Raw genomic sequence first — 14,597 nt, forward strand, 5'->3', positions numbered from 1 at the left:
CATGTCCTCTCTCACCTCCCTCCTGACTAAAGTGACAGAGGACCTGAGCCAGGTCAGCTGGGTCAGTTCCCCATTCTTATTTCTGGTTGTCCACAGACATACTGGCCTCTGACATCTGCGTAACATATTGTCAACTCTCCCACCTAGTATACTCCACGTCATATCCTGGGGGAGTGGGAGTACTGTTTTGCATCACGCCCAATTTACAGATGAGGAAATTTAGTCAAGTAGTAAAGCTGGGACTCAGGCATCCTGATGGAGTGTTCCTCTGTGCCACCGTGGCCTTCAAATGTTCTCTGCTCTCCGTGTCCTGGGGTAGGAGGGTGACGGTGAGTGGCAGGGGCAGGGCAGGGTGGGACAGGGTCCCACAAGCCCCATGCCCGGATCACACCACAATGCTGCCTCACTTCGGCAGCCATCTGACTGGCTTGGTACTCTTGTGGCTCGTCTCCAGTGATTTCAGATGCTGACTCTGCTATTTGCTTGAGGAATAACCTTTTAAAATGTGGTAGATATGCACCTCAAGTCACAGCATTCACATGAGAACATTCCAGATCCCAGTGTAGACTGGATGTCAGCAGCAGAACAGGAGAACCCTCAGAGCCCTGCACTGTAACCACCCACTAAGCACTGGCATTGCCGTGGGTGTGATAGTGAGTGGAGGACAAATCCTTCTAGAGAAATGTCTGATCCACCCCCTAAATTTGACAAGAACTGCCAACATAATCCTCCCACAGAGACAAAGGGCCCCTAGGGATTTCCCTTGGGTCTTTACCCCAGATACGAAGGTGTTGCCCGTTTCTGAGGGGGCCAGGTCCAAGCACAGGACGTCAGCCCCGTGCCCGTGAAAGCTCTGCAGCAGTTGTCCGCTCTCCACGTCCCACAGGGCGCATGTCCCGTCGCCGCTCGCTGTCAGGATCTGTCCACAGAAAAGGACAGCAAGAGCGTTGTCATTATGACCTCTGTTGGGGGAAGTCACTCTGATGCTGAAGTTTGAAGGGGGAAAAGGAGGCTCTTGGAACACACACACAGACACATGCTTTGCTAAATCTGGATCCAAGCACAGAAATATTCTCCTGTACTAAGAAAAAAAGTTCATTTACGACACCCTCACTGTCCTCGAGATGTGTGTTTATGTGCCTGTCCTCCTCCAGAGTATGAAATCGAGAAGGCCTCTGTGCTGTCTCCGCAGAGCTCTGCGCCTGCCTGGCATGGAGGAAGTACTCTGTGAACGTTTGTTGGACAGAACTTGCTCAGCTCCCATGAGCAGGCCAGACACTTCTAGTGCTTCTCAGCTCTCAATATGCTCCCCAGCCACCGGGCTGCTTGCTAATATTGCATCTGGGGTGGGGCCCGAGTCCCCACAGCTCTCACTAACCCTCAGCTGATGGCAGTGCCAATCATGGGACTCTGCCTGGGGCAGCACTGGACCCCGTCAGGCAGCATTTTGTTAGACATGCGCTCCGGTGGTTGCTTCTCCTAGGAGCAGGGGAGTGCCCTAGATGGTCCTAGGGCCACCGAGATTCAACAAGCATTTGCAGTGTGCTGATGACATCCAGGTGCTCTGCTAATAGGCATTCGTTAGCGTTTGCACAAAGATTGTGCCTTGGTCTCTGCTGTCTTGATACTGACCTAATTCCGAGACCAGGCACACTTTCCTGGTGCTCTGCGAGGCAACACGAGACCGAGTGAAAACAATCTAGCGGCTTGCTTCAGGACATACCTGCTCCTGCAAGGGAAGACTGGGAACCCAAATGAAAGAACGTAACCAGGACTATTAGCTTGCTCATCCAGACTCACTTCAGGACCTCCACCTAACGGGGCTCACCAATCAAAAGCTAGTGATGTCGTTGCCAGTTTCCTGCCTGAGAGACACACCTTAACATCACCCAGCCTCGACCCCCCACCCCTCCAAGTGTTCTTCCTCGATTTCTTCATTTTGAGGTGCTGTGGAGATCGTCAAGTTGGGGTTCTCCCTGACTGCAGTAGGTCTAAGAAAGTTGGCACTGACGGATAGCACGTTTTCCCGAGGATCTCAGCAGACAAGATCACGATAGAGTGAGAAGTGCTAAGATCCAGGCAGGCCCGTGGGATGGACAGCAAGCCCACTCTGGCAACATCCAGGCCGGTCTCCAAGGATGCATGAGAGCTGGCCAGGTGAAGGCCTGCACAAAACGAGAGGTCGGAGGACTCTGACCCGCGGGCAAGATGGAGCTGTGGGAAGCTTCTAAGCCAGAAGATAAGATCAAAGGCAGGTTTTAGGAAAATGTATCTCAGGTCAGTGCAGCCAGCCCTCAAACAGCTTCTGCAAACTTCCAAGTACAAGGGCCAGCCATACAGTGAGAGGAAGCCTGCAGTGCCTGGGGAGAGGCTCAGCGGGTGGAGTTAGGGTTTTAATTTTTGCCACAGCCTCACAGTGTGTGAGGCTTGGGCTCAGGCTGAGCATAGCTTCGTGGGGCTGAGGGAAAGGCAGAGGAGGTGCAGGGCTCCTAGCCTCTCAGACCCAGCTGGCGGTACTGCAGAGCCTGGGGTGCTGATGGCACAGCCTCCCTGCACCCCCACCTTCCTGCTGCTCACAGGGCCTGGATGAGGTGATAAGACTACAGGAAGAGGCTCTTGTAGGGTCAGTGCCACATAGAGAGCCCTCTGTGAGTGGAGATTACCAATGGCTGAGGAGAGGAAATGAGCACCAGGCTTAAGGACTGCTAGCATTCAGCGCACCCACTGACTGCACTGCGCCTCCAAATCCCTCCTGCTGGTGGTGGTTTTCTTCTTTTTTTTTTTTTTTAATATTTTATTTATTTATTCATGAGAGACAGAGAGAGAGAGAGAGAGAGAGAGAGAGAGAGAGAGAGAGAGAGAGAGGGGCAGAGACACAGGCAGAGGGAGAAGCAGGCTCCATGCAAGGAGCCCAACTTGGGACTCGATCCCAGGACCCCAGGATCACGCCCCGAGCCGAAGGCAAGCGCTAAACTGCTGAGCCACCCAGGGATCCCTGGTTTTCTCTTCTCTCCTTCCTTCCTGTTCTCTTCCCTTGTCTCTTACAGGTACTTACAAAGAATCTTTTTTTCTATGCAGGAGAGAAACACAACTCAGGAAGAGGAATCTACTCTCACCCTGACCTGGTGCCTCCTGCCTGCCAGCAGTCTGGGGAGGCCTAGAATCTCCTTGCAGCTAGAAGAAGCCACTTTGGAGCTCCTCCCTGAAGCAAGAGCTAGATGAGTTCCAGAGAGCTTAGGCTTCTTGGGTGTGGCCCCCAAGACCCTTCTCAAAGCTCCCACTCCGGAGCAGCTCTCAAATTTGAGGAATCTCCAAGGCTGCAAAGCTCCTGTTTTGTGGGACTCCCTCAAACCTTGGCCTGGGTACACCCAGGCTTATAAAAGCAGCTTATGAAAACACAAGACTTAGACTGGGTCTTAATTTGGGTACTTATATTTTATAATATACTGTAATTCCTTTTACTCTCTCCTGGCCCACACCCACTCCTGCCCTAACACTTGCAGAGAGCCAATAATCTCCAGTCTTTTTTGGGACATCCAAACAATCTGCTTTAAATGATTACCTCAGCTTAGCTCTTTAATTTGAAAATTTTCCATACCATATTCTTCAAAGAAATGAAGGGTTTTTAAAAGTTATAAGTAAATAGTAAAGAAATATTTTTAAAAACTTAATATTTTTGTGATCTTCATTACAAGTAAAAATTGAGTTTAAAAACCAAATGCTCATCACGATAAATGCACTAAACAGAACTTCTAACACGTTGTCAGTCATTTACTCAGAATGTAGAGAATTTGTAGGTTATAGGGCCCCTGGGTGGCTCAGTTGGGTAAGCTCAGGTCATGATCCCAGGGTTCTGGGATTGAGCTCTGCATTGGGCTCCCTGCTCAGTGGAGAGTATGCTCCTCCCTCTCCCTCACCCCTACTTGTAGTCTCTCACTCTCCCATATAAATAAAATCTTAAAAAAAAAAAAATTTGGGATCCCTGCGTGGCGCAGCGGTTTAGCGCCTGCCTTTGGCCCAGGGCGCGATCCTGGAGACCCAGGATCGAATCCCACAATCCCACGTTGGGCTCCCGGTACATGGAACCTGCTTCTCCCTCTGCCTTTGTCTCTGCCTCTCTCTCTCTGTGACTATCATAAAAACAAAAACAAAAACAAAAACGAAACAAAAAAAACAATGGTATATATATCTAAAAAAAAAAAAAAATTTGTAGGCCTAACATTGTAATCTTACGACAGCCTCTTGACTTTTTCTTTTTCCATCCTTGATTATCAAAATGGAAGGAAACTTAAGATTCATTAAGGTACCCAAACCAGGCCATGCATCTGAATCACCCAGGAAGCTATGATTATTAATAATAATAAAGTAAAAAAATAAATAAAGTAATCAGGGATCCCTGAGTGGCTCAGCAGTTTAGCGCCTGCCTTCAGCCCAGGGCATGATCCTGGAGTCCCGGGATCGAGTCCCACGTTGGGCTCCCTGCATGGAGCCTGTTTCTCCCTCTGCCTGTGTCTTTGCGTCTCTCATGAATAAATAAAATCTTTAAAATAATAATAATAATGAAGTAATCAAACCTAACATTTATTGATATTTACCAGGGGCTATCCTAAGCATTTTACACAAATCATCCCATTCAATCCTCAGAATACCTTATGAGAGAAGAATTTGCTACCATTGTCTCTTGAAAGTGAGAAACAGGAAACGGAATAAGGGCAACCCTCTCGGGTCCCCGCCCTCTTCGAGAGCTTTGTGCTCTATCACTTGATGAACTTTACTATTGCTCAATAAACTTTGCTGTGCCGCCTACCAAAACAAAACGAAAAAACAAAACAAAAAACCCCAAAACCAAGAATAAAAAAACAGAATAAAATCTTGTTTAGGGGACACCTGGGTGGCTCAGCAGTTGAGCACCTATCTGCCTTCAGCTCAGGGAGTGATCCTGGAGACCCGGGATCGAGTCCTATATCGAGCTCCCCCCAGGGAGCCTGCTTCTCCCTCTGCCTGTGTCTCATGAATAAATAAATAAAGAAAATCTTTTAAAAACCCAACTTTGTTCAGGACTGAGCCGCTAGAACACAGTGAAGCCGGGATTTCATCCCAGCTGCCTGACCCTGAGCCAAGACCTTCACCCTGCTCTGTCTTCCAGGGTGCATCCGCACGGTGGTAGCCAGCAGGGCCACCTCTACCCTGGGCTAGCTCCTGCTTTGCAGGAAAGCACTTTCTAGCTTACAGGTGCCCTTTTGATCTCCACCTCCAGCACCTGTGGTAACACAGGGTGAGGGTGATGCGACTCCACCAGAGGGACTTTAGATATCTGAAGACTCATTGTTCTTGCATCCCTCTGAGCCTTCCTTCATCCAGGCTAAATGTTCTGTGTTACTTTGGCTGCTCCTGGGACCCAAAGACACCTGGTTCTGGCCACTGCAGCCAGCCCAGCCACAGTGCTCTCTACCGTCCAGGTCTATGAGAATCCTGGTCGCAAACAACAGGTGCAAACACTGCACACCGAGTCCGAACACCCTTCTGCTCAGCAATTAAACAGCCAGTCACCTGGTCTCCCTGCCACGAGACTCGCCTCCCCTTCTGACCTCAGCCAGCTGAAACCAGAGTGGGCCATGGAAGGCTTTAATCTGACTCAGATACTCTCCTTAAAAGAAACCCAAATCTGACCCAGCTCCTGCAATGGTTCCCTGTCCATCTCGAGGGTCAGGCCGACTCAGGGGCCCCTTTGATCTGGCCCTGCCCACCTCTCAGGCTGCCTGTCTCCCACTGGGCTGCCCTCACACTTCACTGGCAACACCCCCTTTCTCCAAGGCTTGCCATTTCAGCAAGTTTGCCACCACCCCTCCCGTTCTGAACTTTCAGCTTCCCCCGCTGTTAATCACAGATGGTTTCCATGAAGGTCCTGAGAACAGAGACTGAGTGTGAGCGAGTCCACCTCCAGAACCGGCGGTATCTGGCAATGTGGGTGGTGGGCACCTACGAAGATTTGCTAAATAGATATGAATGAATAAACTAAGGATCCTTTTATGACTTGTTAAAAAACTTAGTCAAAGTGTTAAAATTCTACTGTTTTCACCTTGCAGTTTATTCGAAGTAGGGAACAGATTTACTATTGAAAGCTTTTTCTTTTGGCATTGTTAAAACAGGAGTATAAAGTAAGTACAATGAGGTGTATAAAGTGCACAACTCTGGAGCTCAGCAGCTCATTCAAGTTTTACACATTTAAGCATGTTGCAGCCACTGCTCAGACTGAAAGATAGGCATCTCCACCCCCTTAGAAGGTTCTCTGTTCCACTCCCATAACCACCAAGTAAATTAGAGGAGGATGTTGAATGTGGTATGCAGTTTATCTCAGCTCTCTCTTATTAATAGCCCTGACTTTTCCCATTTTTGACTTATTAAAAATAATAATAACCAATGAGAAACAACGGGAGCTCCCTCTTAGAGCCAGCTGCTAGAGCACACCTCTCCTGTTAAGAAAGACACTTACACTGCACAAAGTAGACCTTAAAATAAAGACTGTAACAAAAGATAAAGCAGGGCACTACATAATGACAAAGAGAAAACTCCAACAAGAAGATATAACGATTGTAAACACCTATGCACCTAACATAGAGCACCTAAATGGATAAAGCAACTACCAACAGACACAAAGGGAGAAATCGACAGTTATACAATAATAATAATAATAATATGGGACTTTAACACTCCACTTACATCAGTGGATGGATCATCCAGACAGAAAATGAACAAGGAGATGGTGGCTTTGAGGGACACATTGGACCAGATGAGCCTAACATACATTAGAATATTCCATCCAAAAACAGCGGAATACACATTGTTTTCAAGTGCACAAAGAACATTCTCCAGAATAGATCACAGGTTAGGCTACAAAACAAGTCTCAATAAATTAAAAAAAAAAAACTGAAATCATATCATTCATCTTTTCCAAGTACAACAGTTGAGCACAATCACAAGAAAACATCTGGAAAGAACACAAATCAATGGAAGCTAAATAACAGACCACTAAATAATGGGTGGGTCAACCATGAAATCAGAGAGGAAATAGAATATACATGGATACAAATGAAAACAAAAACACAACAGCCCAAAATCGTTACGATATAGCAAAAACTGTCCTAAGAAGGAAAATTATAGCAATACAGGTGTACCTCAAGAAGCAAGAATATCTTGAATAAACAACCTAACCTTACACCTAAAGGAGCTAGGAAAAGAACAAAAGCCAAAGCCAGTAGAAGAGAGGAAATAACAAGATTAAAGAAATCAGGACACCAGGGTAGCTCAGTGGTTGAGAGTCTGCCTTCAGTTGGGGGCGTGATCCCAGAGTTCCGGGATCGAGTTCCATATCGAGTCCCACATCGGGTTCTATCTACATAGGGAGCCTGCTTCTCCCTCTGCCTATGTCTCTGCCTCTCTCTCTCTCTCTCATAAATAAATAAATAAATAAATAAATACATAAATACATAAATACATAAATACATAAATAAAATTCTTAAAAAAAAAGAAGAAGAAATAAGTGACACAGAGACTAAAAAAACAATAGAACAGGTTGATGAAACCAGGAGCTGGTTCTTTGAAAAGATCAACGAAATTGATAAACCTTTAGCCAGACTCATCAAAAAAAGAAGAAAGAGAACTCTAAATAATAATCAGAAATAAAGAAGAAGAAATAAAGCTTACACTAGAGAAACACAAAGGATTATAAGGGATATTATGAAAAATTATATACCAACAAATTCGGTAATCTAGAAGAAACAGATAAATTCCTAGAAACACATCCCTTTCCAAAACAGAATCAAGAAGAAATAGAAAATTTGAATAGACTGGTTACTAGCAATGAAATTGAATCACTAATTAAAAAAAAAAAAAACTCCCAAAAAACAAAATTCCAGGACCAGATGACTTCACAGATGAATTCTACCAAATATTTAGAGAAGAGTTAATACCTATTCAATTAAACCGTTCCAAAACCTAGGAAAGCTCCCAAATTCATTCTACAAAACTTGGGTTATCCTGATACCAAAACCAGATTAAGACAGACAGACACACACACACACAAAAGAATACTACAGGTCAATATCTCCGATGAACGTAGATGCAAAAAATCCTCAACAAAATATTAGCAAACTGAATTCAACAACACACTAAAAAATCATTCACCATGATGAAATAGGATTTATTCCAGAATGCAGGGTGGTTCAATATTCACAAACCAATCAACATGATACCTCACATAACAAGAGAAAAGATAAAAACCATTTGATCATCTCAGTAGATGCAGAAAAAGCATTTGGCAAGATTCAACATCTATTCATGATAAAAAACTCTCAATGAAGCAGGTTTAGAAAGAACATACCTCAACATAAGGCCATCTATGAAAAAGCCACAGCTAACATCATATTCAATGGGGACAAACTGAGAGCTTTTCCTCTAAGATCAGGAACAAGACAAGGATGCCCACTCTCACCACTTTTACTCAACATAGTACTGGAAGTTCTACCCACAACAATCAGACAAGAAAAAGAAAGAAAAGGCATCTAATTTGGTAAGGAAGAAGGTAAGTTGTCACTATTTACAGATGACATGAGAGCATATATAGAAAACCCTAAAGATTCCAGCAAAGAAACTACTAGAACTGATAAATGTATTCAGTGAAGTTGCAGGATATAAAATTAATACATAGAAATATGTTGCATTTCTATACACTAATAATGAAGCAGCAGAAAAGAAATTAAGAAAATAAGCCCATGGACAACTTGTACCAAAAAGAAGAAAATACTTAAGAATATACTTAACCAAGGAGGTGATAGATCTATACTCTGAAAACTGTAAAACATCAATGAAAGAAACTGAAGACAACACAAATGGGAAGATATTCCATACTCCAGAACCAATATTGCCAAAATGTCAATAGCCAAAGGACTTTACAGATTTAATCCAATCCCTATTAAAATACTAACAATATTAAAAAATACCAACAATATTTTTCATAGAACTAGAACAAACAATCCTAAAACTTGTATGGAACCACAAAAGACCCCACAAATTAGCCAGAGCAATCTTGAGAAAGAACAAAACTGAAACCCCAGATTTCAAAATACACTGCAAAGCTGTAGCAATCACAGAATTATGGTACTAGCACAAAAACAGACACATAGCTCAATGGAACAGAAGAGATTCCAGAAATAAATCCACGCTTTTACAGTCAATAGTAAAGTAGGCAAGAATATACAATGGAAAAAAGACAGTCTCTTCAACAAATGATGTTGGGAAAACTGGACAGGTACATGCAAAAGAACGAAACTGAACTACCATACACAAAAAATAAATTCAAAATGAATTAAAGACCTAACCATGAGAGCTGAAACCATAAAATTCCTCGAAGAAAACAGAGGCAGTCATTTCTTTGACATTGGCCATATAAACATTTTTCTAAATATGTCTCTTTGACCAAGGGAAACAAAAGCAAAATTAAACTATTGGGATTATACCAAAATAAAAGACTTTTGCACAGTGAAGAAAACTATGAATAAAACAGGAAGATCACCTATTGAATGGGAAAAGATTTTGCAAATGACATATTTGATAAGGGGTTAATATCCAAAATAAAGAAAGAGCTTACACAACTCAATACCAAAAAAAGCAAATGATCCAATTTAAAAATGCCAGAGGACTTGAATATACATTTTTCCAAGGAAGACATATAGATGGCCAAAAGACGCGTGAAAAGATGTTCAACATCACTCATTGTCAGGAGAATGCAAATGAAAACTACAATGAGCTATTACCTCACACCTGTCAGAAAGGCTAGTATCAAAACACAAGAAATAACAAGTGTTGGCCAGGATGTAGAAAAAAAGGACCCTCTTGTATTATTGGTAGGAATGCAAATTAGTGCAGCCACAGTGGAAAAGAATATGGAGGTTCCTCACCAGTAATTCCACTACTGGGTATTTTACCCAAAGGATATAAAAACACTAATTAAGAAAGATGTATGCACCCCTATGTTTGTTGCAACATTATTTATCATAGCCAAATTATGGAAGCAACCCCGGTGCCCATCCATAGATCAATGGACAAAGATGTGGTATATATATATAGATACACACACACACACACACACACACACACACACACACTTACACACTGGAATATTATTCAGTCATAAAAAAGAATGAGATCTTGCCATTTGCAAAAACATAGATGGAGCTAGAGATTATAATGGTAAGTGAAATAAGTCAGAGAAAGACAAATACCATATGATTTCACTCACATATGGAATTTAAGAAACAGAAAAAAGAAGAGACAAGCCAAAAAAGACTCTTTATTGATGATTTTTTTTACCCCATGCCCCCACCCTTCAGCAACCCCCAGTTTGTTTCCTATGATTGTCTCTTATGATTTGTCTCCCTCTCTGATTTCATCTTACTTTTCCCTCCCTTCCCCTATGACCCTCTGCTTGGTTTTAAATTCCACATGTGAATGAGATCATATAATTGTCTTTCTCTGACTGATTTATTTCACTTAGCAAAATATCCTCCAGTTCCATCCACATTGTTGCAAATGGCAAGATTTCATTTTTTTGATTGCTGAGTAGTATTCCATTGTGTATATATGTATATACACACACATATATATATACATATATATATATGTATATATACCACATAAATACACACATATATATATACCACATCTTCTTTATCCATTCATCTGTCGATGGACATCTGGGCTCTTCCCATAGTTTGGCTATTGTGGACATTGCTGCTATAAACTATGGGGTGCAGGTGCCCCTTCAGATCACTCCATTTGTATCTTTGGGGTAAATACCTAGTGATAGGTGAAATAGATAAAGGGGATTAAGAGCACATTTATCAAGATGAGCAGTGAGAAATGCATAGAACTGTTGAATCACTATACTGTGCATGTGAAGCTAATATAACACTATATGTTAACTATGCTTGAATAAGATATAATAACAACAACAATAATAATAATAAACAGGGACACTGGAAAGCTTCCTCTCCCTGCTACCCCTCTCCTTAGTTCTCTGTCACTTCCCTTGCTCTCTGGCAGGCTGACCCACCACATGACCTCTTAACGTACCTGCATGTCTGAGTTGGTGAAGCTGCAGGCCGACAAGTAGTTGGTGTGCATCGCGACAGACTTCTTTTTGGCAGCCATGTTTTCATTTTTGTCAAACGTCAGTGGATACACAGAACACTTATTATCCAAGCCACTAGCATGGGAAGAAAAAAGTGTCAAATGCTAATTTAAGAGAACGGAATACATGTATACTTTCTCATTCATGTAATCTTTTCAGAATGTTTTCCCTTGGCCGCGTCATATATTATAAGCTTTCCTCCAACTTTGAAGATTTTAAATGTATTGTAAAACTGAAAGAAAAAATAGTACAATGAGCACCCAGATACCTTAATCTATATTCACTAACTTAGCATTTTGTCATATTTGTGGCAGCAAATTCTGAACCCATTTGAAGGTAATGCAGACATGACATGTTATATTTAAGTACTTTAATTCACAAATTTACCTCTTCTAAAAAAAAAGAACACTCTCCTAGGTAGCCACTGGATTATCACATCTGAAAAAACTAACACAAATTTCATAACAGGAGGTAATAAGCCATCCATATTCAATCTTCCCCATTGTCCCTGGGAGCCAGGGCCCAATCAAGGTTCACACGTTGCATTCAGCTTTTATAGCAGCTGCCACTTCTTCTTTTTTTAAGGTTTTACTTATTTGAGAGAGAAAGAGACAGCATGAGTGAGGTGGAGGGGCAGAGGGAGAGGGAAAAGCAGGGACCTTTTTGAGCAAGGTGCCCGACTTGGGGGTCCATCTCAGGACTCTGGAATTATGATCCAAGCTGAAGGCAGACACTTAATCAACTGAGCCACCCAGGCGCCCCTGCTCAATTTAGTTTTTGATGCTCTTTTCTCATCCACTGGACCCCATATTTTATTTTATTTTATTTTTTTTTTTTAAATTTATTTATTCATGATAGTCACACGGAGAGAGAGAGAGAGGCAGAGACACAGGCAGAGGGAGAAGCAGGCTCCAAGCACCGGGAGCCCGATGTGTGGACCCCATATTTTAAATGTTTGTTGATATTTCACCAATATTTACACCCAGAGCTCCCTCTGCTTTTGTTTCCTAACAAGCTGTGAGGCAGTCATTGCAGGCACTGACCATCTATCACATGCCGGGGCCAGGAGACAGATATGAGTGAGATGAAGGCACAGCCATTCCTCCTCCCTGAGCTCTCACTCTGCACCATGCTGTTACCAACAACCTGTCTACCTGGGCCCTATCAAATTATTCTCTTCCCTGCTGGTCCCCTGCCCTCATGAAAATTTTCCCACTGGGTTCAAGCAAGAAATAACTGACAGAACCATTTTCCAAACTACTGTTAAAGACATTGTTCACGGGGTGTCTGGAGGGTTCAGTCAGTTAAGTGGCTGACTCTTGATTTCCACTCCGATCGTGATCTCAGGTTCAGGAGATGGATCCTTGCATCAGGCTCTGTGATCAGTGGGGAGTCTGCTTGAGGTTCTCTCCCTCTGCCCCTACCCCCCTTGCTTTCTCTAAAAAAATAAATATAAAACAATAAAGACATTGGTCACTATGTTATATATCCATTGCGTATTGCAGAAGGATCTACCCAATATATTCTTTTTGTAATATAGGATCAGATAGCTGATATCTCAGTATCAAATATTGAGAAATTATGTAACTCCTCCAACTCTATGCATGTGCTACCATTAATGCCCAGTTAGAAACATATTATCCCAGAGTATTTAAAAATGTATTTACTATTTCTAATGAGTAAGGGCTCTTTCTTTCAAGGAGAAAAAAAATCTCTTATGCATTGGGGCAAAATAATCATCTTCATGGCTCTTTTTTTTTTTTTTTTTTTTACTGATTTCTCCTGACCCCCAGGCCAAAGACACAAAGCCATCATTTATAGCTAAGGAGCATTAAGCTAGACTTGAGGAGATGGATCTCATTCAAGTATAAACTATAAATAAAATCTAAAGCTTGTCAAAAAAAAAAAAAAAAAAAGCTGTCCTCTCATAGGAGAGGTCAGCTTTTATCCTTGGCTGCTGGGAGGTCATCCCTGAGCCCCTGGAATGGCCTGCCTGCCCGGAGAACAGCTTTGGCTAATAGACAATCTAACAGTGTGATTTTTGGTGGGGGCTTCAGGACATGCATGGTGAGTTCTGACCTCCTCAGATGAACAAGAAACTAAAGATATTTGCCTAAACCTCGAGGACATACTGGAGACTGACGGCCAGCCACATAGGCAGTATGTGATTGAGGCCCAGTAAAAACTCTTGCCACCAAAGACTCAGGCGAGTTTCCCTGGCTGATAATACTCCGTGTACCATCATGCGTAGTGGGCAGGAGGTAATGCCGTCCGTGACTCCACAGGGAGGGGACAATGGGAAGCTCTAGGTTTAGACCCCTCCTAGACCCTGTCCTGTGCACCTCTTCCTTTGGCTGGTTCTAATTTGTATCCTTTCACTGTTTTAAAACTGTGAGCCTAAGTATTATAGCGCTTTCCTGAGTTCTGTGGTTGTTGTAGCAAATTATCAAACCTGAGGGTGGTTGTGGGGACTCCCAAATTTGTGGCTGATATCTAAAGTGGCAGAAGTTTTGCGGGGACTGTGTCTCCTAACTATACAGCTGGCCGAACTCCCTTACACTTATCTTAGTGTATGTGTGTATATACACACCTACAGCTAATTAAATGTATTATATATGTAGCATATATAAATACATATACATCTATATATATCATGTGTGTATGTGTGTCTTTTATTGTGCTTACCTCATATTATTACAAGAAGTAAATGGGAATGAATTTTATATAAATATTACCATTCCGTTATAAAATGGAAATACAGCCTACTTTTGAATTATTAAAAAAATTAGAAAATATAAAATACATGTGTGTGAACATGGGTTCCAAAGGTACACAGGGTCTTGTCAAATGGGGAGTGAATGGAAAGATGCCCCCAAACATCCACGAAAAGGGAGGGATGTTGAGGATGACCACTGGTGTGACTCTGGTTGGAGAAGGCTCCAAACGTTTTGCTTGGAGACCAAGGGTTTTCATTTTTGGATTTTTGAAACTTTTTTCTCCTGATTATAAAAATAAATATGTTTATTTTATTTATTTATTTTTTTTTAAAAGAATCTTTTTTTTTTAATTTTTTTATTTTTATGATAGTCACACAGAGAGAGAAAGAGAGGCAGAGACATAGGCAGAGGGAGAAGCAAGCCCCATGCACCGGGAGCCCGAAGTGGGATTCAATCCCGGGTCTCCAGGATCGCGCCCTGGGCCAAAGGCAGGCGCTAAACCGCTGCGCCACCCAGGGATCCCTATGTTTATTTTTAAAGATGGAAAATTATAAAGAGAGAGAAAATTACAAAAATTATAAAAAAAAGAGAAAAACCCCATAGTCCCATCATCCACAAAGAACTATTATTGGATGTTTTTGGTCATCACAGACTTGTTAGTGCCTCCTTTCTAAACATGGCTGGGAACCTAT

At 42.5% G+C, this 14,597-nt stretch overlaps 1 protein-coding gene across 4 annotated transcripts in view; it reads right to left on the minus strand.

The window, feature by feature from the left end:
* The window catches only part of GNB5 (G protein subunit beta 5), a 45,995-nt gene that overhangs the window by 10,348 nt on the left and 21,050 nt on the right, over window positions 1-14,597 (minus strand). For all 4 annotated transcript variants that reach the window (XM_072808541.1, XM_072808543.1, XM_072808542.1 and 1 more), the window contains 2 exons: window positions 11,131-11,263; window positions 776-919 (listed from right to left, as the gene is read on the minus strand). In XM_072808541.1, coding sequence (XP_072664642.1) covers window positions 776-919; window positions 11,131-11,263 — 277 coding nt within the window. The remainder of the gene's footprint in view (window positions 1-775; window positions 920-11,130; window positions 11,264-14,597) is intronic.

This window comes from Canis lupus, chromosome 32 (genome assembly GCF_048164855.1).
Source record: "Canis lupus baileyi chromosome 32, mCanLup2.hap1, whole genome shotgun sequence".
NCBI lineage: Eukaryota > Metazoa > Chordata > Mammalia > Carnivora > Canidae > Canis > Canis lupus.